We start from the raw sequence: 27,860 nt of genomic DNA, 5'->3' as shown, positions 1-27,860 counted from the left end.
AATGGACACGCCCATCTAGCATTTCCACATCTCCTGCCACTTCTTAACAACAACATCTTCCTAAAATGAACCACTTGGCCTCCGCCTCATCTGGACCTCCATGTCAACATGAATATGTCTAAGAGTTTCGTTGGCAAAAAAAATTAGAGGAGCTGAGGGGTGGGATTAAAAAGCTCCTGATTGGTAATAGTTATTACTGAAAACACTATAGATAATCGTGTATGCCGGAGATGTCTGAGTACTATCTATCCTAAATGTAATGTCTATATATATAAAAAAACGATATATCTTTGTTACGTAACTACTGTGTATGAAAGTACCATGTGTGTCAAATGTGTGTATGTAAACACAAAAGCTGTAAAAACAAAAACACAAAGTAGCTTTGGTCCTCTGAAGAGTTGGTGGGTGAGCCAATAAAAAAAGTCAAAACGTTTTAATGAAGAATAAAAAAACGTCCAATTTATGCACACACACACAACGTGAGCTGCCATCTCATAATTCAAAAATGCTTTATTAATTTTGTTCTGTGAGGGCAAGCCTTGTTTGTATATACACATGATTTGTCTTTTTTTTTCTAGTTCCACACTGTGGATACTGGTATTCAAAATGGTGATGAGAACCCTTTTACACACAACACAAGACAAGGCACAGTGCCAATTCAATATGGCAACCATTACAAAGCTATGCAAAGGGGTTTAGACCAGATGAAAAGTAATCCCTCCGTCAAATTACAAGCTGTATCCATTGGGTTTCCCTTCATGCTTGGTTTACTGTTTTATAAATTAATCTGCCTTGTCCTGCCTATTTCCCAGCCAGGCATTAGGTGGGGAACATGGAGTTATTTCTGGGTCGCACAGACTGCCTCTGCATCTCGTACATGTTCACATAAGATGATAGGAGGTCATCCATTTTGTAACCCTGAAGAGGAGACAAAACACAGTTGTTGGGGTATGCACGTTGAGGCAGTTAAGTTAAGTCACATTCTCTAGTGAAGTCACTACAATACAAGTGTTTGTGAAGGTCACTTAGTACGCCCTCAACAAACACTATCAGCACTTTGGATTCACACAAAATGTACACGTGCTGGTTTATAGGAGGTAACATCTCTCATTTTGAGAGCGAAGACGTAATGGCCACTTACCAATGAGGTCTCACAAAGGAAAGAGTTCCCTTTGACCAGGTTGCCAATGGTCATGTGGAAGTAGGTGCTCCCGCTGGACCAATTGGTGATGCGGTTGAACGGGTGCATGACCAGCAACTCCTGAGGTTTAGGGTAAGATCAAAAGGTCATGTTTGGTTAAAACAGGGAAGGTCAATACTTTATAGTGCTGATGGTGGCAGAAGTGGGATCCTAGCTTGGTGTTGTGGTGCAGCATATGGAGTTCACGTGTAAGCATCTCAGATTTGTGGTTTTAAGAAAAGGTCAGCATAGTTACTGCGTATGACCATCTGGCAGTAAATGCCCTCTAGATGTAAGTCAAATGATCTGATAATGGTGATAACATGGAAATAATCATATACAACTATTGTGCTTTTACCTTTGTTTTGGGGTCGATAAAGCTGACTCCTTGCTTGCTGATTGCAATCTGGACAATACTCGGGTAACTCGGTTCAGAGGTTTGCTGTGAAGCAAGAACATACAGAAAGTCAACACTGGCATGAAAAGTCCGGTGTGTCAACATGCATCATTTTCATATTTACATCAGACACTCTTATCCAGAGCCTCGTTATTCTTATTGTGTTACTTTTAATTATTACTTTTTATTTTAGTCTACTTGGTAAATATCTTCTTCTTCTTGAACTGCGCTCTTGGCTAAGGGCTTGTAAGTCAGCATTTCACGGTAAAGTCTACACTTGTTGTATTCGGCGCATGTGACAAATAAAGATTGATTTGACAAGGGTGAAGTGGCTTGCTCGAGTGCACACTGACAGATTTTTCACCTAGTCAGCTCAGGGATTTGAACCAGCAACGCCCAACAATCTTAACCACTAAGCTACCTTTGACTTGAGCTATCTCCCAACGTACCTTTACTTCAAAGAAAGCACAGCCGAACGTCGGCCAGTGGCAGATGCCTTTTAGGAAGGCCACTTTAGCCTCGTCCAAGGTGATCCCGGCCTGCTTGTTGTAGGAGGAGATGATGTGCTTTAAGGGAAGAAGAAAACAACAGATTCAGAAATGCGAGTTTCAGTATTTCTTTACTACTATATGCTTTCAATCATTACCATATGCATGATATAAATCTGGGCAAAATGTGTCATAGTGATGCTATTAATACACTGTTGGGGATTTTGGCTGAATAACTAGACTTGAGGTCGTGATGGTAGTTCTAATTGCAGAAAGGATCCTTCATTGAAATGATTGAAATGAGCCATCTGCTTAGTAATAGCAGTGGTGTAAAGTACTTTAATTAAAAATACTTCAAAGAACTACTTAAGTCGTTTTTTGGGGGTATCTGTACTTTTTTTGTTGTTTTTGTGACAACTTTTACTTTCTACATTCCTACCGAAAATAATGTACTTTTTACTCCAAACATTTCCCCTGACACCCAAAAGTACTCGTTACATTTTGAATGCTTAGCTGGACAGGAAAATGGTCCAATTCAAGCACAGGAGAACATCTGTAATCGTCCCCGCTGCCTCTGATCTGGCGGACTCATTAAACCATGTTTGAGTGTTGGCTATCTGTTAATGTTTTAAAAAAATATATAAAAAAAATGGTGGTGTCTGCTTTGCTTACTATAAAGAATTTGAAATATTTTATAATTTTACTTTTATTTAATTTAAGCAATTACATTTACTTTTGATATTTAAGTATATCTAGAACCAAATACTTTTAGACTTTTACTCAAGTAGTATTTTACTGGGTGACTTTTACTTTGAGTAACTTTTCATAAAAAGGTAGCTATACTTTTACTCAAGTATCACAATTGGATACTTTTTCCACCACTTAGTAATGGACAGAGTAAGAGAGGCATTCCAAATCTCATATAAAGCTAAATAACATGAAGGACTGACAGTGTAGCAGTGTACAATAGATAGAAATACAGTTGAAGTCGGAAGTTTACATACACCTTAGTCAAATACATTTAAACTCCGTTTTTCACCATTTCCGACATTTTATCCTAGTAAAAATGCCCTGTCTTAGGTCAGATAGGATCACCACTTTATTTTAAGAAGGTGAAATGTCAGAATAATAGTAGAGAGAATGATTTATTGAAGCTTTTATTTCTTTCATCACATTCCCAGTGGGTCAGAAGTTTACATACGCTCAATTAGTATTTGGTAGCATTGCCTTTATTGTTTAAATTGTTTAACTTGGGTCAAACGTTTTGGGTAGCCTTCCACAACATTCTCACAATAAGTTGGGTGAATTTTGTCCCATTCCTCCTGACAGAGCTGGTGTAACTGAGTCAGGTTTGTAAGGCCTCCTTGCTCGCACATGCTTTTTCAGTTCTGCCCACAAATGTTCTATAGGATTAAGGTCAGGGCTTTGTGATGGCCACTCCAATACCTTGACTTTGGTGTCCTTTAGCCATTTTGCCACAACTTTGGAAGTATGCTTGGGGTCATTGTCTATTTGGAAGACCCATTTGCGAGCAAGCTTTAACTTCCTGACTGAAGTGCACCAGTCCCTCCTGCAGCAAAGCACCCCCACAACATGATGAAACCACCACCATGCTTCACAGCTTGCAAGCCTCCCCCTTCTTCCTCCAAACATAACGATGGTCATTATGGCCAAACAGTTCTATTTTTGTTTCATCAGACCAGATTTTCTTCTCCAAAAATCGTTATCCCCATGTGCAGTTGCAAATCGTAGTCTGGCTTTTTTATGGCGGTTTTGGAGCAGCAGATTCTTCCTTGCTGAGCGGCCTTTCAGGTTATGTCGATATAGGTCTCGTTTTACATTGGATATAGATAATTTTGTAACTGTTTCCTCCAGCATTTTCACAAGGTCCTTTGCTGTTGTTCTGGGATTGATTTAAACATCAGCTATCTGAGCAGCTAACCGATCGCTGCAGCTGTACATAGCCTATCTGTAAATAGCCCACCCTATCGACCTACCTCATCCCTATATTGTTTTTATTTACTTTTCTGCTCTTTTGCACACCAGTATTTCTACTTGCACATCACCATCGGCTCATCTATCACCCCAGTTCATTTTCTAAATTGTAATTACTTCGCTATTATGGCCTATTTATTGCCTTACCTCCTCACGCCATTTGCACACACTGTATATAGATGTTATTTTTTTTCTATTGTGTTATTGACTGTATGCTTGTTTATTCCATGTGTAACTCTGTGTTGTTGTTTGCAAAGAGGCACTGAGTTTGAAGGTAGGCCTTGAAATACATTAACAGGTACACCTCCAATTGATTCAAACGATGTCAATTAGCCTATCAGAAGCTTCTAAAGCCATGACATAATTTTCTGGAATTTTCCAAGCTGTTTAAAGGCACAGTCAACTTAGTGTATGAAACTTCTGACCCGCTGTAATTTTGATACAGTGACATATAAGTGAAATAATCTGTCTGTAAACAATTGTTGGAAAAATTACTTGTATCATGCACAAAGTAGAAGTCCTAACTGAATTGCCAAAACTATAGTTTGTTAACAAGAAATTTGTGGAGTGGTTGCAAAATGAGTTTTAATGACTCCAACCTAAGTGTATGTAAACTTCCGACTTCAACTGTAAAAGTCATATGTGTCATCTTCCTCCTCCTCTTCTCTCTCCTCTTCTCCCTCCTCCTCCTCCTCCTCCCCCCTCCTCCTCCTCCTACCTTCTTCCAGTCCTCTGGGGACATGGTTTTAATCTCATCAGCCGGCACCAGCTCTTTCAGCATCCTGGGAATCATGACAAACTGGGATCTGTCCGTGTCCACTTTGACCCTGAACAGCAGGCCAGCCAGGCTGATCATCTCCTCCTTGGTACACTTGTGGTAGCCACGCAGGTACTTTGGGAACTCCTGAGGGGGAGAGGTTTGTGTATGAGTTTTGGTGAAGAACTGGGTGGGTGGATGGGTGTGTGTGTGTGTGTGTGTGTGTGTGTGTGTGTGTGTGTGTGTGTGTGTGTGTGTGTGTGTGTGTGTGTGTGTGTGTGTGTGTGTGTGTGCATGTGAGCATGTGCGTGTGTGTGTGTGCGTGTGTGCGTGTTGTGTGTGTGCGTGTGTGCGTGCGTGCGTGTGAGGGTGTGTGCGTGTGTGTGTGTGTGCACGTATGTGTATGTGTGTTTTCTGCTCGACCTGTGGGAAGTGGAAAGTAAGGTCAGAGGTCAGGTCTCTTCCTGGGGTCACGTTGAACCACAGCTTCCTCATGTAGATGACCAGGTAGGGCATGGTGGCCGGAGCTCCTGAAAAACAGGGACCCTCAGACCTCATAGCATAGCATAGCAGTTTCAATCCACTGACAACTTGGTGGGTGTAAGGGTCTACTTTGATATTTTGCATACATTATATTATGCTTTTGCCTGTTTGTTTTCTTGAGCAACCATCTTAAAGCACTGACAACTTGGTGGCCACATATGCATTGTATCTGTTCAATTCAATACTGTGCCTTACCCTCCGTTTTACCACCTTTTCTTGCCTCTCTGACTTTCTTTGTTTTCTTAGGTTGGTCTGTGGTCTGCCTCAAACTGTCAAAGAAGTAGTTTTGATCCTCCAAGCTCATCACCTGAAAGCAACAAAGCAAGAAAATGTTTACGTGCACTCATTCACACTACCAACACAAACTTAAGCTGTGGCTTGAAAATAGTTTTTTCTCTCTCTCCAAAAAGTTGTGATAAGAACTTGAAATGAACCTTGTTTGGCGTTTTCATGAAGAGACTGTAACCGTCAGCTGAGGCCAGAATGAGCTTGTAGGCAATATTACGGACAAGGTCACGAATCCTAGTTGTTGAAGTCACCTCGAAGAGCTAAATTAAAGAGTAACACGCAAGACAAGATACATTATGTTGTGATAGACATAAGATAACTGTACTAAACAAGTACAATGGAAGCATGTGGCCCACCTCAGTTGAGTCATTGGGGAAGTGGATTTTATGGAAGATTTGGCTGCTGTTCTGTTGAATGGCGTCCACCTCCACCTGATGGGGAGGCAGCTTCCTGGGCTCCATACTACAACCAGAGGACAGTAGCGTTAATTTCCCCCCAATCATTTTAGTACGTAATACCTCAATACCAGATATTGTAGCATCGTTAGCACAACACCAGAAACCTTGTCCAAGTGATTCAGATTGAGACCTCTTGGTAACTTGGCTTAGGTGTTGTATTCGCAGGGGCATTGGTTCGAGTCCCAGTCTCCCCCCAAATTCACTGCAGTGTGTTTTGGAGCCGTACCTGAGCAGCATTTGTAGCCGTTGGAGGCAGTCTGCAGCCAGGGGCTCTCTGGGCCGTGACTCTAGGAAACGCTGGGTGTACCTCAGCAGGGACTGGCTGGGGGAGAAAAGGCCGGTGCACAGCCACATGAGCTGCCAACCATAGTCTACACTCATCCTGCGAGAGAGAGAGAGAGAGAGAGAGAGAGAGAGAGAGAGAGAATTTTTATCATAGAATAAGAAATCGAGCACCATACATACATACATATACATGATTATTTCCTAGTAATACATGTGCAATAGCTGGCATGACAGTTTATCGTTGGTCATTACCACACATACCTGCTGCTGTTACTGGTCATCTGCCTCATGATCTGGCAGTAGACCTCGTCCTGTAAAGGTACATGCTGAGTGGCCGGACCAAAGATCTGGTCAGTCAGCTCTATGGGCTGGCGCACCTGTTTGATAGGGTAATCTCCCATGTACTTTAGGATAGGTGAGGGAAAGGTTAAGGACAACAGGAAAACTCCACTTGGAGAGACATTTTTGTGGGGTAATTGGGTAAATGCTACTCCATTGAATTATTATTATTTTTATTCACTTTTAGAGGTCTTCAGTTCTAATAAACACAGGTATAATCAGTCCCGAGTGTCTTCTTCAAATATCTCCAGTGTTAGCCTCAATAGCAACATGAACATCATCAAATGGCCCTAAATTAAAGGGGAAGTTCAGGATTTTACAACTTGATATTAGATGGGTTTTTCACCCTGAAAGTAATCTTTGGGCCAGAAAAAACTGTTATCCGTGGTTCGGTATTCTCTAAACAGCCACTACAAATTTCAGATAAGTTTAGCCACAGCTAGCTAAAAGCAGAGCTGGGGAGAATCATGCATCAAGGTGAAAAATAAAGAAATAAAATGCAGTACATATGCTACTGCTCTATCGCACGTGCAATGATTTCCGAGTGGGAAACAGTGTGTGAGGTTTGCAGCAACTTCTTTGTTGTTGTAATATCGCAAAGGGACATGGTAGTTTTACCATTAAGGATGGCAGATTTAAAGGCCCAATGCAGATGCTTTTTTCTCAATATCAAATCCTTTCTGGGTAACAATTAAGTACCTTACTGTGATTGTTTTCAATCGAAACGGGCAAAAAGAAACAAAAACAGTTTTTTTTGCAAAAAGCCATTTCTCAAGCAAGAATTTTGCTAGGGTTGTCTGGGAGTGGTTTGAGTGAGGGGTCTAATTGGACGAGCCTAATAGGAGGGATATGAACCCTGAAAACTAGCTGTTATTGGCAGAGAGGTTTGAAACTCTCTTTGTTATTGGTCTGTTAATTTATACCGTCTGGTGATGTCACCATGCAGCACAAAACTCCATGCCACCAAAACAGGATGACATTTCAGGTGGCCCTTTTAAACAGCTCTTGCATAATTTTCACAATTTCACAGTATTATTCCAACTTCATATGTGAAAATATATATAAAATACAGGACAACCACATGTTTGACTGCACTGGGCCTTTAGAGGTGATTTGGCCATTTAAAAAAAATACATGAACGCAAGAACCTATCATTTCAATTGACTGGTAGCTAGTGGTGGCTAAAGTTAGCTTGAGTTTGTAGTGGCTGTTTAAAGAAAAACTGTAATCCCTGGTTCAGTTATCATAGCCTACAGACTACTTTCAGGGTGAGGAACCATCTAACAATCATGTTGCAAAATCCTGAACTTCCCCTTTAACAAATAATGTATTTCAGTAAAGGATATCAGTGAAGGAGATGCAGGCCAGATGGCTAAGGTCGGTGTTGCCCACCAGACTCTTCAGTAGGGGCTGTTTGATGGGTTCTTTGGAGGCAGCCCACAGTTTCTCCCTGCCTGCCCCTCTGGCCTGCGCCCCACGGCCGCCCTCTTTACCAGGCTGCCTGGGGGAACAAAGAAAACAAAGTTAAGTTGATGCCTTGAGAATAAAGTGTAACTGTAGAATTGGCTGTAAACCACGCAAAATGTGGTAGTGAGATAATTGGTCAGGTTACTGTGACATTGGAATCATAAAAAAAAAAAAACATCAGGGTAATTATTACATTTGAAATGGTGAGTCAGTGGTTGCATCTGTAATTGAAATAAAAGTGAGAGTGGATTTCGAGTGGATTTATTGAAGGGTTTTCTCTACCTAAAGTACTCAAGGGCAAACTCTTTCAGTGAGACGGGGGAGATTGCTTCTTCCCTTTCGTGGGCGTTCTGAGCCACTGTCTTCTTCTGGTCTGGGCTCAGATTCAGCAGACTCTGATGGTTCAAACAAACAAAAACACAACTTTAGTACGACCAGCAGAGGGTAGTCTTCCCCTGCCGCAATCCTCCTAAGAATGGGGACTGGACATGATGTGGACTTGCCCCACCATAAGCGTATTGTTTGTAACAGTGAAAACACCAAGTACAACTGAAATGACAACTTAAAACACAAAATAAAAAATATCCCTTCACAAACTTCTTATAGCTTATTAGACACATTTCCACTTGCTGAACACAGACTACTTAAATAAAACATACAGCCTTTTCTTAGTAAAACGCAAAAGTAGAACCAGTCTGACCATATAGTCAGACACGTTCAATTCACAGGCTTGTACACAGCACAGAGTTTGGAGTAGCCTTTCATCAGTGCAGGAGATGCTGATACGGAACATGGGATCAACAATCAATATGATAAATATACAAAAACATACATGTAGGTGTACTCCACCAAGGTTCCATTATATTGTCTTCCCCTATCTCATCTCTACAGACAGACAGCAGTTCAAAGGACAACTGTCTGGAATGGAATGCAGCCATGTGCCATTATTACCTTACATATGAGAATCTTATCATTCACCCTTGCACATCCCCGTTGGCACTATGTTCGTATCTCAATATAGTCCCATCCCATTTTTTAAATTTTTTTATCACCCTCTTCTGTGTTTGTACAACTGTCTTTGCACTGTTTATTTTATCCTGGTCCCAGATCTGTTTGTGTCGTCTTGCCAACTTCTATGTGTGTTGTAAAGACCACACAAATAGATCTGGGACCAGTTGACTGTTCCACGGCCTATTCTTCTAACCATACGAATAAGTGTTTGAACTGAGTCTAGAACCTTCTTACCAGTGTGGTATCGCTGGGCTTTTCAAGAGTTGGCAGAACCAGGACAGTGTCCGTGGAGATGGCGCCGGTGTTCCCGGTGCGCTCGTTAGTGCCTTTGATCCATCCCCGGGCGGGGGAGTACTCTCCATCCTTCACGATGACCAGCACGTCCCCTCTCTTGTAGCTCAGCAACGTGGGGTCGTCTGCCGTGTGAGAAAGCGAGAGAGAAAGCGCGCGTGAGAGAGAGAGAGAGAGAGATAGAAGTAGACTCACCCACGTACATAAGACGAACCATAATGGTCATGCACGATCCCCAGCCCAAAAAAACCCTACTGTCTATGTATGACTGGTCCTTTTTTGGATATACTTGTTTTTTATTAAACACTGACTACCTACTAACTGCGTTGTCTGATAGGGATAAAACAAATTGTTTTACAGTACAATTTACAGCACTAGGATTCTATGGAATACATCCAGATACACACCACTCTTAAGCAGTGCTATACAGCATGGCCTTTGCCTATCTCATCCAAATAGATGAACCACGGGTTGTCATACTCATACACTGTCTATTGATATACTATGATTCTGCCAAATGCATCCATCTAGTTAACCCTTTGGAGCTCACAGATACACAGTTTAACCCAAGCCAAACCTATCCAAAATCAGTCAATCTAAGCTGTGAGGTGAGTGATCAAGTGATTCATTGTCATACTCCTACCCTGTTTGTTGACGTCCTGCAGGGCCACTGCGTAGACGGAGCGCTCCTTCAGGCCCTCCAGGTACCACTGGATCAGGTCAGCCATCTCTCCTGCATCCACAGACTGCAGTAGGAACTGCCCTCTCAGTGTGGCCAGGCTCACCGACTGACCGCTGTCGATCCTGCCGTCATCACTGAGGAACATATGAAACGTACGTGAAACATGTGAAGTGTATGTGAAACATGTGAAGTGTATGTGAAACATGTGTGAAGTGTATGTGAAACATGTGAAGTGTATGTGAAACGTGTGAAGTGTATGTGAAACATGTGCGAAGTGTATGTGAAACATGTGTGAAGTGTATGTGAAATATATGTGATAACTTCATGGTGGATCGGGTGTCTGTATGAGGGAGTATGTGAACAGTGACGACCACCACTACTTGACAACTGAACAATAAACTGCCACTGTAGAAAATTAGTTTGGATTGTGTATTCTGAGCCCTGTTTGAAAACTTAACAAATGCATCCTTTCTTGTTTCCTTGAGGTAAGTACAGATCTATAAGTGATTGTATAGGTGAAAGTACATTTATCCCTCTATTGCTTCCACAAATCCAACCAAATCAGATCAGTGATCACTTGAAGGAAGGTAGGAAGGAAGTGTTGGGTTCGGAGAATATGAAATATACTTATTCATGTATAACGTTTAGATTATGTCAGGATATGCTATTGTTAGCCTTCAGTGATCCTATGGGATGGATCCTCTGGGAGGAGAAGAGACACAGTCTGGTAGCAGTCACCATAACAGCCGTGAGTTGGGAAGAAGTGAGCAGTTTGGGGCAGAGGTCAGGTCAGATGAAGTGCGGAAGAACAGATATCACTAAGGTTCTGTCTAGCAACAGAGATGCATTGGCTGTTTAGATGTGTAGGAGGAGACTCAGCCTAGTTAAATATCAGTGCTTGTGTGAATATGTCATTGTCTAATGCAGCTGTATTGATCCTCTGGGATAAGTTAAACTTGGTTTCATAGTGTCCGTAGAGTGTTTACTCAAAAACAATTAGAACCTAACAGAAGGAAGGAAGGAAAGAAACAAGGACGCATTTCTGAAATATTTGAACAGGGCCTTGTCCATACCTTGACTTGTTCACCCCAGTCACCTCCGGGTAGGACAGCTCAATGAGCTTCTTCTCTTTCTCATCCTGGAAGGAGATCCCATTCCAGTTGATGGCCACAATAAAATTGCTTTTGGGTAGAGGAGGTCCTGTGGATGTGTAAATAGCTTAGTACTAAAAATCCTCTTTGACAAAGAACATTTCTATTTTGCCTGATGTGAACCAGCTACTGTAAAAGGTTCATCGTGTGAAATGAAACCAGCCTCACCTGGTCCATTGTTGCAGACGTATTCCTGTTAGACTTACCGGACATTTGCGTAACCTCGTAGAACTTGGAGAAGTAAATGGGCCATTTCTGACGAGCGTAGTCAACCACGTCCCCCTTCACGCTGTCTGTGCTCTTTCTGCTGTTTATGTAAGGACCCTGTAAGAATGATTGGGATGATTATTTGTTGATACATTTTTGTCTGGCATCAACGTTATTCTACTCTACATAACTTAACATAACTTTTTATTTGACTTCCCTTTACATTACTTAACTTTGCCATGGTTGATTGGGATAACATACACTAATTAAAATTTCATTGCAGGACATTTTTTATAAAATACAAATTGTCTGGCCATTACTTATTTTACCAGTGAGTAGCAGTTTACCTGTGTGTGTGCTGCGTTGACCAGCTGAATCAATTTTCCTTGTGACTTGGTCTCAATAAGTTCAGTGGTGATGCATTCCTCCACCACCTTCTTGGCATTCTCTCCACTGATGGCAGACCCAAACGTCACATAGTAGTACATTGCTGCGAGCTGCACAAAGTCATCCTCCTGCATGACAGAAAAATAAAACAAAACATCTGTTTAGGTCCAATTACAAAGAAAGACAGTCTTGTTTAGTTAATAGAATTTCCACAGCACCGCATCGCAGTGCTTGAGGCGTCACTACAGCTCCGGGTTCGATCCCAGGCTGTGTCACAGCCGGTCGTGACCAGGAGACCCATGAGGCGGTGCACAATTGGCCCAGCGTCGTCTGGAATATGGGATGGTTTGGCCGGCCAGGGATTTCTTTGACCCATTGCGCTCTAGCGACTCCTTGTGGCGAGCCGGGCGCCTGCACGCTGACAACGGTCGCCAGCTTGACGGTGTTTCCTCCGACACATTGCTGCGGCTGGCTTCCCGGGTTAAGCGAGCAGTGTGTCAAGAAGCAGTGCGGCTTGGCAGGGTTGTGTTTCGAGGACGCATGGCTCTTGCCCTTCAACTCTCCCGAGTCTTAGCGATGGGACAAGACTGGAACTACCAATTGGATATCCCGAAAAGGGGGTAAAACAATAAATAATCCACTTCAAACAGTCTTTATATATATTTTTTTCTTGTTTTTCTTTCATGACTTTTCACATAGAGTCCAGTGTGACAATGTGACTCCTAAGATCCACGCTTGGTTCATAGTCAATCTACCTCGAGAGAGAGAGACGTGGAGGCCACATTCACAATTACACCATTGCCGTATCTGTGATATGATATCCACATCGTCTGGGTGGGTGGGCTCTTAGACGTGTGCACTGTCAAAAAACGGCTCACCTTCTCAGAATGGTACTCCCCAGACTTGAGGCCTCTGATGACCTGTCTGTAGATGAGATCCGTGCTGACGGCATCGATCGAGGAATCGTGCCAGGGCGTGAACAGCTCCTTGCGGAAGTAGAGTCTCCAAGGGGCGTGCTGCTCCTCCTCGCCCTTCCGCCTCACTTCCTGCTCGCACTGCGAGATGGCGTCCATCACGTGCCTCCCGCCACTGCCCAGGGACCACACCTGGAAAAAGCACAGTGACAAGACATGCCACAGGGCTAGTCAAAACATGTCACAGGGCTAGTCAAAACATGTCACAGGGCTAGTCAAAACATGTCACAGGGCTAGTCAAAAATGTCACAGGGCTAGTCAAAACATGTTACGGGGCTAGTCAATGCAAGTTCTGAAAGCTAGCGAATATGCTAATAAATGGTAGTCAAATGATGTCAAGACTAATTTCCAAATTCTTTTTAAATGTTCCTTCTTAATATTCAACTGACACAATAAATGTCTCAATTCAGAAGGCACGATGCCCAGAACCAGGATACCACAGTAATGTATCCCCTAGCCATGTGACGAGGAAGAGAACCTATTGACACTGCTGTATTCATTATGCCTCTTCTTCGTTAATGTGTACTTCTTTTATTTGCATGGCTAGGTGTGCCAAAAAACCCGTGGGGGTTTCCTCCTCTAAAAATGGTTTATAATCTATGCATAGTCACTTTAACTCTACCTACATGTACATATTACCTTGACTAACCGGTGCCCCCGCACATTGACTCTGTACCGGTACCCCCTGTATATAGCCTCGCTTGTTATATTACTGCTGCTGTTTAATTATTATTATTATTAACTTCTTAAAGCATTGTTGGTCAAGGGCTTGCTAAGTAAGCATTCCACTGTAAGGTTGTATACGGCGCATGTGCATGTGACAAATACGATTTGATTCGCACCTTCTCACAGAAGCCGATGTAGAGAGAGAATCCGTAGATGTCCTTGAGGTTGACTTTCTTGGCCAGAGCCTGGCACACCTCGGCGGAGGTACAGGCTGAGTCTACCGGCAGGCTGACACTAAGGCCGTCCATCAAGGCCACAGACACTTGCGTGGCCTTCTTGGTCTTGACGGCCTACACATGAGAAGATGGAGTCGTGGTAAGAAGTCGTCTTTGTAGCATGATGTACTACAACAGCACCCATAAATGCTCTGTATATATACTGTATATGTCCTCCTTACCAACACAGTCACTGTCATAAGAGTAAGACTAAGATCGCTTTATTTGCCAAATGCCCACAAGGCTGAACCCGCCCACATAAAGGTATGTCGGCAGAGCAAAAAAACAGAGAATGGATCGATTTTACAGGTCAGACATTAACACTGGTTAATGTAGCTGTAGTTCAGCAACTTTCTCCCAGATAACTCTGATATTACCTCTTGTGGTGGAGTGTGGGTGGGTGGGTGGGTGGGTGGGTGCCGGTGTGTTTCTGTTTCTTTGTCGTCGGACCAAACCCGACTCAAGAATAATACCGTCCATGACTTGTAATGCTGACACTGCTTGACAGCAGCAGTAGTCCACACCTAGCAACATTGTCAAGAGAGGTAAGCTTCTTTGGCTACAGTGTTGGACTGACAATCGAAAGGACCCGGGATTTGAGTCCTGACAGGCCCCCCTATTCTATTGCATTGTGTCAGAAGGGAGATGGCACCCAGATGAGTATCTCCGTGTCTCGGATGTTGTGTCTTACCTGGAGCTCTATCCAACAGGGTGGTTCACCTCGCTCCCCATTGGCCACGATGCGACGCAGACGCTCAGCACAGTACGGACCGTAGCTACTTGGTCCTCTGCCCAGGAAGCTCTCCAGGTACTGTGGAATAGAGTCAAACAGAATAGAATAGAACACAATATAAATACAGTGTATGTAATTGATTGACTGTGCATAAAATGATGATTATGGATGATTATGCATAAAACAGCGCCTTAAGACATAGAGAATATAAAAAAGGAAAACTTTAGACTGACCTGCATAAGGAGTTCTGTTGGGGGGAAGATACCCAAACAGATAGAGAGGAGGACCCAGCCTCTGAGAGAACTCTTCTGGTTCTTATTGTTCACCAGCTGTTTAATGATCTGACAATAGATCTCATCCCTACACGGACAAACAAGGACAGACAAGGCCTCAAGTAGTTTAGATGGATCCAGTTTAGAGGAATCCAGTTTAGAGGGATCCAGTTTAGATGGATCCAGTTTAGAGGGATCCAGTTTAGATGGATCCAATTAATTTGCATTGCAACTGTAATCTACTATCAGTTCGGAATTGAACAATCTTGGTATTAAAGCAAATCACCTTTCTAGACATTGATAACTGGAGCATTTCTGGGTAACATTGTTCACATGTTGTTATTCGGTTTGGTACCTTATATCTCGTCTGGATAGGGCGTATCCAACAATAATATGCAGTTTTTCAAGGTCGGATATTGGCCGATCCAAGGTGCGCCCCTCTCCAATCAGAATGTCTTTCTCCTCCGTCATTGTCTCTGACTGGAGGAGGTGAGAAGAGACAATTATCCTGTGTTGTTGCATCATGGATATTCCGCTTAATTTTAGTTCTTAGTACAAAATAATATTTATGTAGCATACCTCCTCTATAATGGTCGAAGCTTTTCTATTCCCCGTTCCTTGTTTCTTTCTATTTTTCCTTAGTATTTTCTGATGGAATAATGGATATGACATCTATTATATTTAGACATCTGACAAACTGTTATAGTGTGTCAAACTCAGTAACAACAGTAACCTATTGGAAGCATGTAAAATGACAAATCAGGGATGAATAAAGTCGTACTGAACGAAATTGAACTGAATTTGTCCTATGAGTCCTAATGTACAGTACCTGATCCAGGCCCACCAGGTTGCTGAGCCTCCTGTTCTGCCTCTGGCCCAGGTTATTCTGGTTGGGAGTGGGGGCGGAGGGCTCCTGGTTGATCAGTTTTGGCTCAGCTATGTCCCCCATGAACCTCAGGATGATCCACCACACTGTCAGACAGGCCTGGGGAGGAGAGGAGCAGAGGAGAAAGTGGGGAAGGGAAGAAAAATAACAAAGGGAGAAAAAAAGGGGTGAGGAACAAATTGTGTTTTTTTTTAAATAGGGAGGAAAGCAGAGGAAAGGGAATAAGGAGAGGAGTAAGTAGGGTACACAAAGAGAAAAGAGGAGAGGAAAATATGGAATATGTCATTGAGGAAGAAAATGTCATACTTGCTTTGGATTCCTCTGAGAATCACACTGAAGCCTGATATTGAGTACTCACCAGTGCGTCTCCCTCGTCCTCGTGGTAGAGCAAGGGCTGCCGCAGCCTCTGCTTGATGTGACTGTAGGTAGCAGAGCCCTGGAAGTGCAGAGCACTGAACTTGGTGAAGGAGAACTCCTCATTCTCATCATCGTAGTCCACCACTGGTTGCTCCTCTGGTACTGCGATTGGTACGGGTTCTGGAGCTGGTACAGTCCGAGCTAGTGCTGGTACTGGTACTTGTATTACTACTGGAGCTGGGCTTTCCTCTCGAGCTGGACTCTCCTCTCGGCTCTCCTCAATCACCTCTGGGACGGTCAGCGTTCTCTCCAAGTCCTGAGGACGGGTAGGGAGAGTGCAGTTGGAAACTCAGTTCATTTTCTTTGCTTTTCTTTAAGTGGTAGGGAATAGTAAAATGGTATAATGCTTCTTCAATGAGAAGAAACGATTCAGTCATTCTATTAGCAGTGTTAATCATTGAGCAAGAAGCCTATGTTGATATACTGTGGAGATCTACCATTGGTTGTGAGCCTAACCTCAAAGCCCTCGGGAGCTGGTCCCTCCCGTCCTCCTACTGCCACTCTGTTGGGCAGGAAGCCAAACATAGTTTCCACCATTTCCTGCTCATTGACTGGCTCCGGCTTGGCAGCAGCCTCTTGTGATTGGCTGAGGACGTCCTCTAGCCTCTGCTGGAGCTCCGCAGCTGACCGCTCCCGCGCCATCCGCTCCTGGGCAGATAGGAAGACCTAACACACACAAACACACATAAATATTGAACTCACACAATTGCACACACAGGTGCACAAACCCACTTTTTCTCAAATGACAGCACTCACATCGGTCTTCATCTTGTTGGTGGTCTTCCTAGCCAGCATGCCTCTGGTGTGGGCCTGCAGGACTGTCACAGCTTCTCTCTTGCTCTTATAACTCTTCCTGGCTAGGTACCCGCGCACCTGGGACTGCATTGTGACGGCCGCCGCCAGCTCCTTCAGGTAACGCCCTCGGGCCAGACGGCCACGGATCGTAGACTGCAGACGCTCAAAGCCAAGCTGGAGCTGATTGAACGAGACAGAGAGGAGTAGAAATGATTCCCGAAGCAGCAGGTACATGTGATCATTAGTCTATAAAAAAAAAAGCAAATATGAGCAAATCTCCATCAGCACAATACCGTGCACTCCTAAGCTACGGCAATGAATCAATATCACCTCCGTTTGTCTTCAGAAGTGTATCTGAGTTGACTCCTTACCGTGCTCATGTTGACGTGACATTAGTAGACCTTGACTGCCAGTGACTTACTTTTCTGTATTCCTTTTTCTCTCTATAACCTCTCCACCGCTTCTGTATTACCACAGCAGCTCTCCTTTTCTTCACAAAGCTCTTCCTGCAAAGAGGAATACATTTATACCAAACTGGAATATTTACTGACTGTTAACACCTACTGTATTACAATAGGAGCAACTGAAGTAACTCTGGGGTAAAAGCTTTAGATTTGGGGTGTTAGAGGATAACAGATAACGCCATCCCACAACATCCCAAACCTGTGTCAGGTATGACACGTCGCCCGGTCATTCTCTATCCTGGGTTCTGCCCAAGCGGTGTGTCTCAGTGTTCATCCCTTACCTGTCTCTTTGGCCAAGCATCACCCTCTGGATGATGAGGGCTTTCCTATTGAGCTCTCGCTCTCGCTCCCGCTCTAGTAGGGAGTCATGGGCATCCTGAGTGGGATGAAAGTGAGAAACCGGTTATAGAGGGTGAATATGACCTCTTTGAATTGCTTCTTGTGACTGACATTTGGGATTCCATCACTACTGTTACAACATGCCAATGTTTGTGGTTGTCTAGTGTGGTAGATATAACTGTACCTTTAGAAAAATCTTAGTCGTGCCGATCTTCCAGCCATCCTGCCCTGTGATCACGGCCTTGCAGATGGCATTGCAGCAGGCTACGGCTGACTCCTGAGTTAGGACAAGGAGGAGGATATTGGGAACCATAACCACCCCACTAAAAGCAATTGTAACCGTGGAGCTTTTTGTGCTAACAAATATGTCATCATATTCAAAATAATGAAGGTATATGTCTCACAGTTTTGGGGTCACAAACGGTTGTATTCAGAAGCACTCTGTACCGCTGCAGAAACTGCTTGAACGTGTGACGGATCGGATATCCCAGTTTCCGGATTTTGATGGTATCAATCATTCCAGAATACCGCAGCTGACGTATGCACAGGTTTCTGTCAAAAACCTGAAGACAGAGACATTCCTAAGCTTGACTAGTAGAGTGGAGTGCACTGTAGTATGGACAAATTGGACTTTCGTGGAATTGTCCCATTTTCATTCTGTATAACGGCCTATATTGTTTCTGTTTTGTGTGAGTTTGACCTCTACCGATTGTGACATTGCACCGTTAAAACAATGAATCATGTCTTCCTGTATCTGGCCCAGTGCTACAAAACAATTAATCATCTCTTCCTGTATCTGGCCCAGTGCTACAAAACAATGAATCATGTCTTCTTGTATCTGGCCCAGTGCTACAAAACAATGAATCATGTCTTCCTGTATCTGGCCAAGTGCTACAAAACAATGAATAATTTCTTCCTGTATCTGGCCAAGTGCTACAAAACAATGAATAATTTCTTCCTGTATCTGTCCCAGTGCTACAAAACAATGAATCATGTCTTCCTGTATCTGGCCCAGTGCTACAAAATGGCTGCCTTATTCACCATGGACTTCTTATCGTCGTTGGGTTTGAAGCAGCGGATGAAATGGGGTTGGCATTTGGACAGGGCATTCATGAGGGAGTCCAGGGACTGGCGGAACTGACCGCTCAGCGTGGACACCTGCCTCCTGCCGTCCGTCTGGGCCACCTGCGGGTAGAAAAATCACAATATCAACTGCATGGATTTTTGGACCGTTGTCAGTGACTATCTCTGCAGGAAAGCTATGTGAAGAAACTGGTGGATATAGCTAAATGGGAGTTGGCGTGAGAGTCAGAATCGTAATAGTAACAACAGCTACAAACCCGTAGAGAGCTCTTGGGTGTCATAACGATCCTGTTGTTGCTTGCAAGGTTCTTCACCACATTTGCAGAGAGCTCCTTCTCAAAGAGCTGTTGCAGCAGCGTGTTGGTGGATGCTTCAATCAACTTGAGGATGCCTGAGTTAAGAGCATCTCTGTTCTTCTCCAGGAATCCTGAAGGAAAAGCAGACAGGATCAAATGGTGCCCCCCTCCCCCCCGAAAAACGTGACAATATCCAATTGATCACACTCCTATGTTTGAGCGAATCAACTAATGTTGTATAGGTGCAATCCCTTTTTTGTCTGTTTACCGTTTGAGTCGTAGTGAACAACCCCAGCAAAATGGCGGATCCCAAACTCCATGTCGTGGGTGTTCTTGGATGGAATGTACTTGTTGCACTTCGCATGAGCCCGGTTCATCTTGTTCAGCATGGTGACATCTGTGCCCTGGAAGAAACATTCAAGGTTGTCACAAACCTCGCCAATTCAAACTGCCACCGCAACATGGTTGAATAGAGGAATGTGAGATTGTATACCTTGGGAAAGTGGCTCTCCTCATCGATCAGGGCCAACACGTTGAGGGGCTTCACAGCGAGGAGATCAAGGGTGTCTGTGTTGTCGCTAAAGGTGATGTTCTTCCAAAAAATGTCCTCCTTAGTGTACTCCTCCTGCTCCAGCTTGAACACATGGCGCACAAAAAACTGCTGCAGCTGCTCATTGGCAAAGTTGATGCATAGCTGTTCAAAGCTGCGAAAAAGCATGGGGAAAAGGTTTGTGTTATTGACTGGTTGGTTATATGCCATCAGGGAGAGAGGATGAAGGACATACAAGGAGTATATTGCCCCACACAAACGACAAGGGGAATTAGTATTTGACATTGGCTGGCATACCTGTTTGAGTCGAAGTTCTCAAAACCAAAGATGTCCAGCAATCCGATGGAGTTACGGACGTATTTGGGACCGTTGGTGGGAGTCTTATGGATGGCACTGTTGATTCTCCCAACGATCCAGATGAAGAGTTTGCCATATATCGCCTGACGAAATCATGACACAAACGACACACATTCTGTACACTTGAGTCGAATACGGGCCAAACCCTTACTTGAAATGTGCATGTTTAACTCAACAATCAAATAAATCATGTATTGATGTCAATGGAAGACTTGCGCGAAAACTTGAGTTACGTCCATTCGCCCACAGATCTCAAGTCAGGATTCGGGCCTATGTGCCTTTGTGAATATTTATGTTTATGCCTCCTCTCTTGTTACAGCCTATTGTCTATCTTGCCTTGGTACCTTCAAACAGGAGCGGCCTCATTACCTTGACGAAGGCGTCCCTGGAGTCGGCTGCCTGTTCAGAGTTGAGGGGTTTGGACACTCGCTCTCTGTTGGTCATGAAGGAGCGGTAGGTCAGGCTCACAGCCAGAGCCGCAGGCTGCACCTGTAGGAAACAGACAAAGACTATGTATATAGTAGGCCGTCATTGTAAATAAGAATTTGTTCTCATCTGACTTGCCTAGTTAAATAAAGCTACTGTAAATAAACTACTGTATATTTAAGCAATAAGGCACGAGGGGGTATGGTACATGGCCAATATACCACAGCTAAGGGCTGTTCTTATACATGACGCAACGTGGAGTGTTAGGACACAGCCCTTAGCCGTGGTATATTGGCCATATGTCACAAACCCCAGAGGTGCCTTATTGCTATTATAAACGGGTTACCAATGTAATTAGAGCAGTAAAAATACAAGTTTTGTCATACCCATGGTATATGGTCTGATATACCACGGCTTTCAGCCAATCAGCATTCAGGGCTTGAACTTCCCAGTTTATAAGTTATTACAGAACATACCAGCAAAGAATGAAAATGCCAATAAACATACATACCTCCAGCAATTTGGCAGCAAAGGTGAAGTGATCCGACAAACTGACATCAGAGCTCTCCATGTTATTCAAGATGGTGGCTGCAAGGCAAATAACAAAAGAAAACTTGGTCAATCACAGCTTTCACGTAGAAAAAAAATCTACAACATAAACATTTCAGTTGTTCACCTGACTAGGTATCCATCCCCCTTTCCTTTCAACATTCAAGTATTTCAGGGTCTCAATACATTTGGCCATTGGGGTTGGGGGGGGGGGGGGGGGGGGGGATGACAAGGCGCAGGTCATGTTCCCTAAGAACTCCGGTCATAGATCATACACTCAGACATTAACCGAGTTATACACCCAGAGAGGACCCCACCTTCGAAGCTGACATTGCCCAGGTGGAGGAGTGCAGCAAGCAGCTTGAGGATCTCCCAGCAGTGGGTCTCAGTGAAAGTGAGGATCTTCAGGGCCGTGCGGATACGGGTGTAGTCCTTAGCATCGTCACGTCCATCGCAGACAATGCAGTCACCCTATTGAACACAGGGTCAGAGGTTATACTGTCGGTTGTAGCTATTGCCCCATCTCTCCACTTAATTACAGCTACTATCGACAAGGGCTGTGGCGGTCACGACAGCCGGTGATTGTCAAGCAAATAACTATCGGTCTCACGGTAATTACCATCAATTAACATAAACACATGTAGCGTCTCCTGGCTTCCACGCGAGCCACTGATGCAGACCTTAGGAACGTCTACATTTTAAAGAGTCTAATAAATCCGTGTAGCCTACACCTTCACAATAAATCAATTTAGACAGGTCTATATGTTAGGGCTATATGTTTTGATTAATAATACATTATAAGGCTGCATGATGCGACTCTAATGACCATTAGAAAAAAGTTGCTTGAAAAGGCATGAGCTCTGCTTTTTTTTTTTTTGCGCAGGCTGTACACACTGTCAGTCTCTCATTCAAAACTTGAGAAGCACTTGATAATGCCGTGAATTGTCTGGCGGCATCCCCTTTGTGTGGCCTTAATGCACCCTAAAAAAAATCCATGCCATTTGAAGCCCTTCAACCTGAGTGCTGCCTGCTCCGAAGCACCTCTCACTCACACTCTCACTGCAAGTGAAGACAGACACATTGGGGACGCAACTGTGCGCATCCTTATCCAATTCCAAGGTGCATATTGAAGATATTGGAAGAACTGTCCACATTTACTTTTCGTCAGCCAACAAGATGAGTAGGACTAACGAACAGCAAAAGCATTAGCCAATGTCAATCTACTATCACCCATAGTACAATATTGACCTATTCTATTCTGTGCAAGAAATAAATATTCCAAACGTAGTCTGAGAAAGTTGTGGGATGCGATAAATCCCAAATGAATACAACCGCTAGCATCAACAAAAAAAAAAGGCAGACGCAACAGATCGGAACGTTTAGCTTAAAATGTTCATAAACTATTAGGCTATTTCTTCACATGATATGTGCAGCAATGTGCACACGGTTATAAGGTTATAGGTTATAAGTGCGAATGTTCCATCAGCTGGAAAACACCATTATCAAAAGTGATCACACATGCAATTATGCATGTAATGCTTATATTATAAAGTTGCATTTTTATGGTGAAAATGATCTTCCCCAAACTTGAAACTCACACGCTGCTTATGAATGACAGTTAGACTCTACACCCCTTGTAAAGCGGATGAATGTGCTTAATTTTGTTAAGTTATTTGACCACTTTAGTTGTGATACAAACCTTATCAAAACGTATAGGTCTATGGGCTAGGCTACATGATTCGAAAATGCTTTTTTTTAAAGTAATTGTTTCTTGCCTTAAGCTGGGCATCATTCACAAGTGATAATATATCATTCACAAGTGATAGGCTAATATTGTCCCCCATCAGACTAATATTGATCTAATCTTGTCTTTACATGTACTAAATAATATATGGAAAAAATACATGTCATCTCTGCACTTAAATAGCGAATGGAGGACGCTTTTCATGTGGGTCATTTTCATTTTCACGGTAGGCCGTACTCCTGTTGTAAAGAGAAGCAATGTGCTTAATATTAGGAAAGTTGAGAAATAAATATAGTAGGCCTAACCTATAGAGAACTGATGGAATCCTCCTCTTTTTAATAGAGGCCATCACTGTTTTCTCACGCAATTGCATAGCCTATAGAAATGTTGCGCAACATTAGCTCATGGGCTCTCATGAAGTGTTTGATTAGATTTTGAATTACATTTGAATTGATGCCAGAGTGATTCGAGGGACAATAGAGTGCCGAGTACGAGGCAGTTGGCAAGTTTGGTAGGCTACTAATGACCATCAGCAGCATCAGAGCTTGGAGAAGCCTAATTACTGTGACTAAATGGTCATGTGGAATTTGACTGCCTTCATGACTGTGACTGCAGGTGTGGCGGTAATACGGTCACCACAACAGCCCTACTATCGACCCGTCTCTCTCTTCAATGGTGATCCTAAAGCAAATCATATTTGTTAGGGGCTACAGCGTTCTACAAAGTTATAGCTACTATCACCCAATCTCTCTTCAAATGGTGATGCTAAAGCAAATCATAAATCATACAGGAGTTTGTTTTTCCAGCTCTGGGGCAGTTTCCTAGGAGCATTGTAAAGAGGACGTCAGTAAAACTTAGTTGTACTCAGTAAAAATGTCCTTAATGAGGAAGATGTAAGTGGTAAAACCTGTAAGGGATGTTGTTTTAGTAGTGCGTTGCTATTACCCTCTTGAGGTAGCTGAATTCGGCGGCATTTCCCAAACACAGTGTTTTCTTCTGTTCTGCCGTCATCCCCGCTAACATGCAGTAGAATATGTGGTAGTTCCGCTCCTCCATGGCCTAGAGTTAATTAGTTCAAAGGAACAAGTAGTGTTACAGCTAACTGTAAGTCGCTCTGGATAAGAGTGTCTGCTTAAATGACTAAAATGTAAACGAGTATAAGAGACAACATCTCTTGACATTACACCATTTTGCCTGGTGACTGGACAATCCAGCAATGGATTTGGCCCTCTTCCAAGTACGAACAAAGCATGTCAACGAGACTTAAATTAGATAAACCTGTTGTTTATGAGAGATAGTTTTGAAGGCAATTCACTTTGAGGCAATTAGCTATGAGATTTCTACATTTCATTCAAATATAAAGGGCAACAGCAAAACATCCTGGTTCACCAATTGTTCTGATTTTACAGCCTGCGCTTCCACACCTGATGGCAGACACGAGACTTCTCCAGTAAGTACTGTTCCATGCGAGCCCCTTCGATGGCGCCATCTTTGTTGAAGAAGATTTCCACGTATTTGCCAAAGCGGCTGGAGTTATCGTTGCGAATTGTTTTGGCATTCCCAAATGCTGGGGGAACACAGAAATGGGAAGTGGGTCAGTTGTGATAATGTGGGAGAGAGATATTTTAATAGTAAAGAAATCCTACCTTCCAGTATAGGGTTAGCCTCCAGTATCTGCTGCTCTATCCAGGAGTGCTGTCCACTTACTGCAGCAAGGAACTGAAGGACCAGCTTGGTGCTCTCTGTCTTCCCTGCACCTGACTCTCCACTAACAGGAAGAAAGAGATAGTGTGTCATATTCTTGGATTTCAGTTTAATTCCAGTGTAAATGTCAATATAAAAAGTATAACTGAACCACTCCAAAGAGCGTCTTCCACAACATTGGAATGTAACGCTTCTGCCTTGGTTTCCTTTTGTCCAATCGAATGACTTGGGTGTCAAAAGCGGAACGTTGCCGGTCTGGGATGGTTGTACTTTTGGCCTCACCTAATGATGCAGCACTGGTCTCGGTTGTGGCGGCGCATGTTGAAGTAGCAGGTATCTGCGATGGCAAAGACGTGCGGGGGCAGCTCACCCAGCCTACGCCCGTGGTACAGCCTCACTTGGTCGGCTGTGTAGAGAGGAAGCTCTTGGTAGGGGTTGACTGCCACCAGCACAGAGCCTGTGTAGGTCTGGACACAGCACAATAACAGCGATTTAGGCTTGTGCCGCCCACATTTGTTTTGGAGCACCCTGTAACAGCGGCTAATGTTATAACACTAGTTAATGTAATAACTTTTCTATTTGTAATACTTTTTTTTAAAATTATGTAGTAAAACCAGTTAATGTAATAACTTGCTGGGTAACGTAATAAAATGTTGATTGGTTAACGTAATAACTTTACCAGCTAAATGTAACGTTATTACATTAACCGGTGGTTATTACATTAACTGGTGAGTAACAACTTTTTTGATATGTAGTGTAATAACTTCAACCGGTCAAGTAATAGTTTTTATGTAGTACTTCCCTCAATTTGATGCACATACCACCACCTACTGCCAATTACCACACAAACAAACTCATGCACATCATACATGAATGCTCATACATAGAGACACTCACAAGCACACATTGAAATGTACACCCTTACATAAAAACCACATGATTTCACACAAAATTTCACGTGAAACCATGTGAAAAATTGTGTTTTTGGAACACTTCACATGTGATCACGTTTTCACTGTATGCTACAATCCGCAAAAATACTACATGAATTACTATAGTATATACTACAGTTTTATTTTACTACAGTATTATACTATAGGTAACTGTTAATACTACAGTATACTACAATATTCATGTTTTGGCTGTCAGTGAATACAATAATATTCATACCGTAATGCACTATAGTATTTTTTTCATGTGGGTGTAGTACATCATGATCCATTAGGGGACTCACATAGATGATGCCCTGCCTGTGTCGGACCAGCAGGTTCCTGAGGAGCCCGGCCTCGTTGAGGTCCCCCAGGCGGATCATGTCGTCCACCCCCTCCACTGAGGTTGGGTGCATCACTCTGATGGAGCCCTCCTCCTTCTGGGAGAGCTTGTGTTCCTGGAATGACATAGGACAATTCAGGAAGTTATATGGCGGTGCGATGTGAACCTTTGCACAAATCTTCAATGTAGGATTTGTTCGAAATCTTTGGTTACATATAACGTAACTTTTTTGAGGTCTGAAGGTCTGAAAACTTAAGGATTTGGTTCTATACCATCCATTTAAGTCTGGGGGTTTGGCATTATACTGTTGCATTTGCCCAGCGTCGTCCGGGGTAGGCCGTCATTGTAAATAAGAAATGTGTTCTTAACTCACTTGCCTAGTTAAATAAAGGTTACATGCATTTACATTTGGGACCAACAGTATATTCAAATACAGTAGACACACAATTCAACACAACACATGTAATAAAGAAATGCCATGGTCACCTTTCCTTCATCATCCACCAGTAGCTGGTGTCCAGTATCGATCAATTTGACCCGGGCTCCGATGGGCACCCCGATACCAGGGTCCACCCATACCCACTCACCCTGAAAGCAAGGAGCACAGTGGGTCACGGTCAGGGTCATACATCGAAAGAATGCAGCTTTTACCCTTCATTTAATTCAATTGACGAAAGTAGTGCGCTTGTAATTCCACCAAAACTGGTGAAAGTAAAGATAAATAAAAGAGCCTTTCGTGAACTAACGCGAGAACGTGACTTCGTTCACCTCTTGCGAGCTCTGACTGCTGATACCTACTTTACTGAGGGGAAATGTACTTACTATGACTGAGATAGGTGTTTGTTGTCCCATCTAGCCACTGTATCTTAAGATGAATGAACTAACAGTAAGTCGCACTGGGTAAGAGTGTCTGCTAAATGACTCAAATGTAAACGATTTCAAGTGTGCTAAAGATCACTGTTTGTGCTGTCTCGCCAACTCCTATTAGCCATAGGAGTTGGTTATATGTACAGCGCAAACAGATATGGGAAAAGACTAAGGATTTCCCATTTCAAGCCATTTCCAGAAATGAATGGCAATGGCATTGACTCCAAACCCTAGATGATCACATCCAGACACAATTGGAGATTCTCCATAGAATGACTAGGCAATGGAAGTGTTGATTACATTACATTTCAAAAACCTTTAGAATCAAAGGATGGCATTCGGGTTACATTGATCAAATAGTCCACAAAGATTATGTTGAGGATCTTACCTTTCTCAACATCACCATAATTACAACCCTCCTTTTCCCTAAATTCAAGAAACAAGAAAGACAAAAGTCATGCATTTTCTAAAACATATCTGTGGACGACATGAGTCTGGACATAGTGTGATCTCAGTGTGTGTCTTCTCAATGTTGTATGAAAGACTTCGCTGTCACTCCATTTTTAAGATCCAATGGTGATTGTATGGTGACAATGGTGCGCAATGACTACAATCATCCATGCAAACAACATACTATACATGGCAAACAATACAGAACTTAAGTCAATAATTCTGCTACCTTTCTCTATAAATAAGCATGACTGAAATGACTGCACATCGTTACTCTACACCATTCAGCCTAACGATTCTATAAGGGCGACTGAAATGACTGCACATCGTTACACCAAAACCACCACACACAAAAAAAACACATCAGCCATCTTACTTATAGCAACTCAAGTGATGGTCCTCATTGAAATCCCAGTCCTTTAGTAAGTCCTGTGCAGTTGCTGTGGAGCTCAAATGATTGTTAGCTGACGTTCACTCCAACCCACCTGGATACCACAAGGAACAAGGAAGTGGGTGGCACCCTTGACACATCTCCTTTATGGCACTTTGACTTTGATCTGTCATGCTGCAGACTCACAGCTCAAGAAGACCGGAGCAAAGTCACCTCCTACCCACTCATTCTCCTAATGCGTTTGGCTCAATTCGCCCTTCAATTCTGGGCCTGCTTCTAACCATTAATAGTGGAAACACCATAATATTATATTTAAAAAGTGACAACTTCAACTACAGAACATGTTAGATAGAGTTTGTGAGTTAGGGCCACTTAAGGGAGTGCCCTTTGGACCTATGGGTTGAAGTCAGATGACACTGATGAC

The 27,860-nt window shown here is 43.1% G+C and overlaps 1 protein-coding gene across 1 annotated transcript; it reads right to left on the bottom strand.

The window, feature by feature from the left end:
- Positions 1-485: 485 nt before the first annotated feature.
- LOC110530076 (unconventional myosin-VIIb) lies at positions 486-27,822 on the bottom strand. The gene is made up of 48 exons (XM_036985614.2): positions 27,422-27,822; positions 26,984-27,021; positions 26,215-26,316; positions 25,691-25,843; positions 24,739-24,923; positions 24,399-24,520; positions 24,177-24,319; positions 23,698-23,811; positions 21,326-21,479; positions 20,971-21,047; positions 20,403-20,522; positions 19,974-20,116; positions 19,620-19,830; positions 19,395-19,530; positions 19,088-19,257; positions 18,789-18,932; positions 18,152-18,310; positions 17,932-18,024; positions 17,690-17,784; positions 17,366-17,450; positions 16,906-17,124; positions 16,606-16,815; positions 16,091-16,405; positions 15,676-15,831; positions 15,426-15,494; positions 15,202-15,326; positions 14,808-14,934; positions 14,533-14,652; positions 13,743-13,916; positions 12,805-13,032; positions 11,887-12,054; positions 11,539-11,656; positions 11,255-11,381; positions 10,143-10,315; positions 9,443-9,624; positions 8,480-8,592; positions 8,077-8,231; positions 6,653-6,806; positions 6,333-6,488; positions 6,005-6,110; positions 5,795-5,908; positions 5,556-5,667; positions 5,241-5,347; positions 4,779-4,964; positions 2,027-2,143; positions 1,539-1,622; positions 1,142-1,261; positions 486-918 (listed from the first exon to the last, which is right to left on the bottom strand). Exons 2-48 carry the CDS (start codon positions 26,999-27,001, stop codon positions 820-822), a joined length of 6,558 nt encoding a protein of 2,185 aa, XP_036841509.2. The 5' UTR covers positions 27,002-27,021; positions 27,422-27,822; the 3' UTR covers positions 486-819.
- Positions 27,823-27,860: the final 38 nt, after the last annotated feature.

This window comes from Oncorhynchus mykiss, chromosome 8, assembly GCF_057628025.1.
Source record: "Oncorhynchus mykiss isolate SJ-2025 chromosome 8, ASM5762802v1, whole genome shotgun sequence".
Classification (NCBI taxonomy): domain Eukaryota; kingdom Metazoa; phylum Chordata; class Actinopteri; order Salmoniformes; family Salmonidae; genus Oncorhynchus; species Oncorhynchus mykiss.
The sequence above is the reverse complement of the archived record's forward strand: the minus strand, read 5'-3'. Positions and strand labels throughout refer to the sequence as shown.

Coding starts and splice junctions, on each gene's coding strand:
- LOC110530076 (XM_036985614.2), bottom strand. Junction 5,909..6,004: donor TCCCCAATGACTCAACTGAG/GTGGGCCACATG, acceptor TCTTTAATTTAG/CTCTTCGAGGTGACTTCAAC. Junction 2,144..4,778: donor CCCCAGAGGACTGGAAGAAG/GTAGGAGGAGGA, acceptor CTTCCCTTAAAG/CACATCATCTCCTCCTACAA.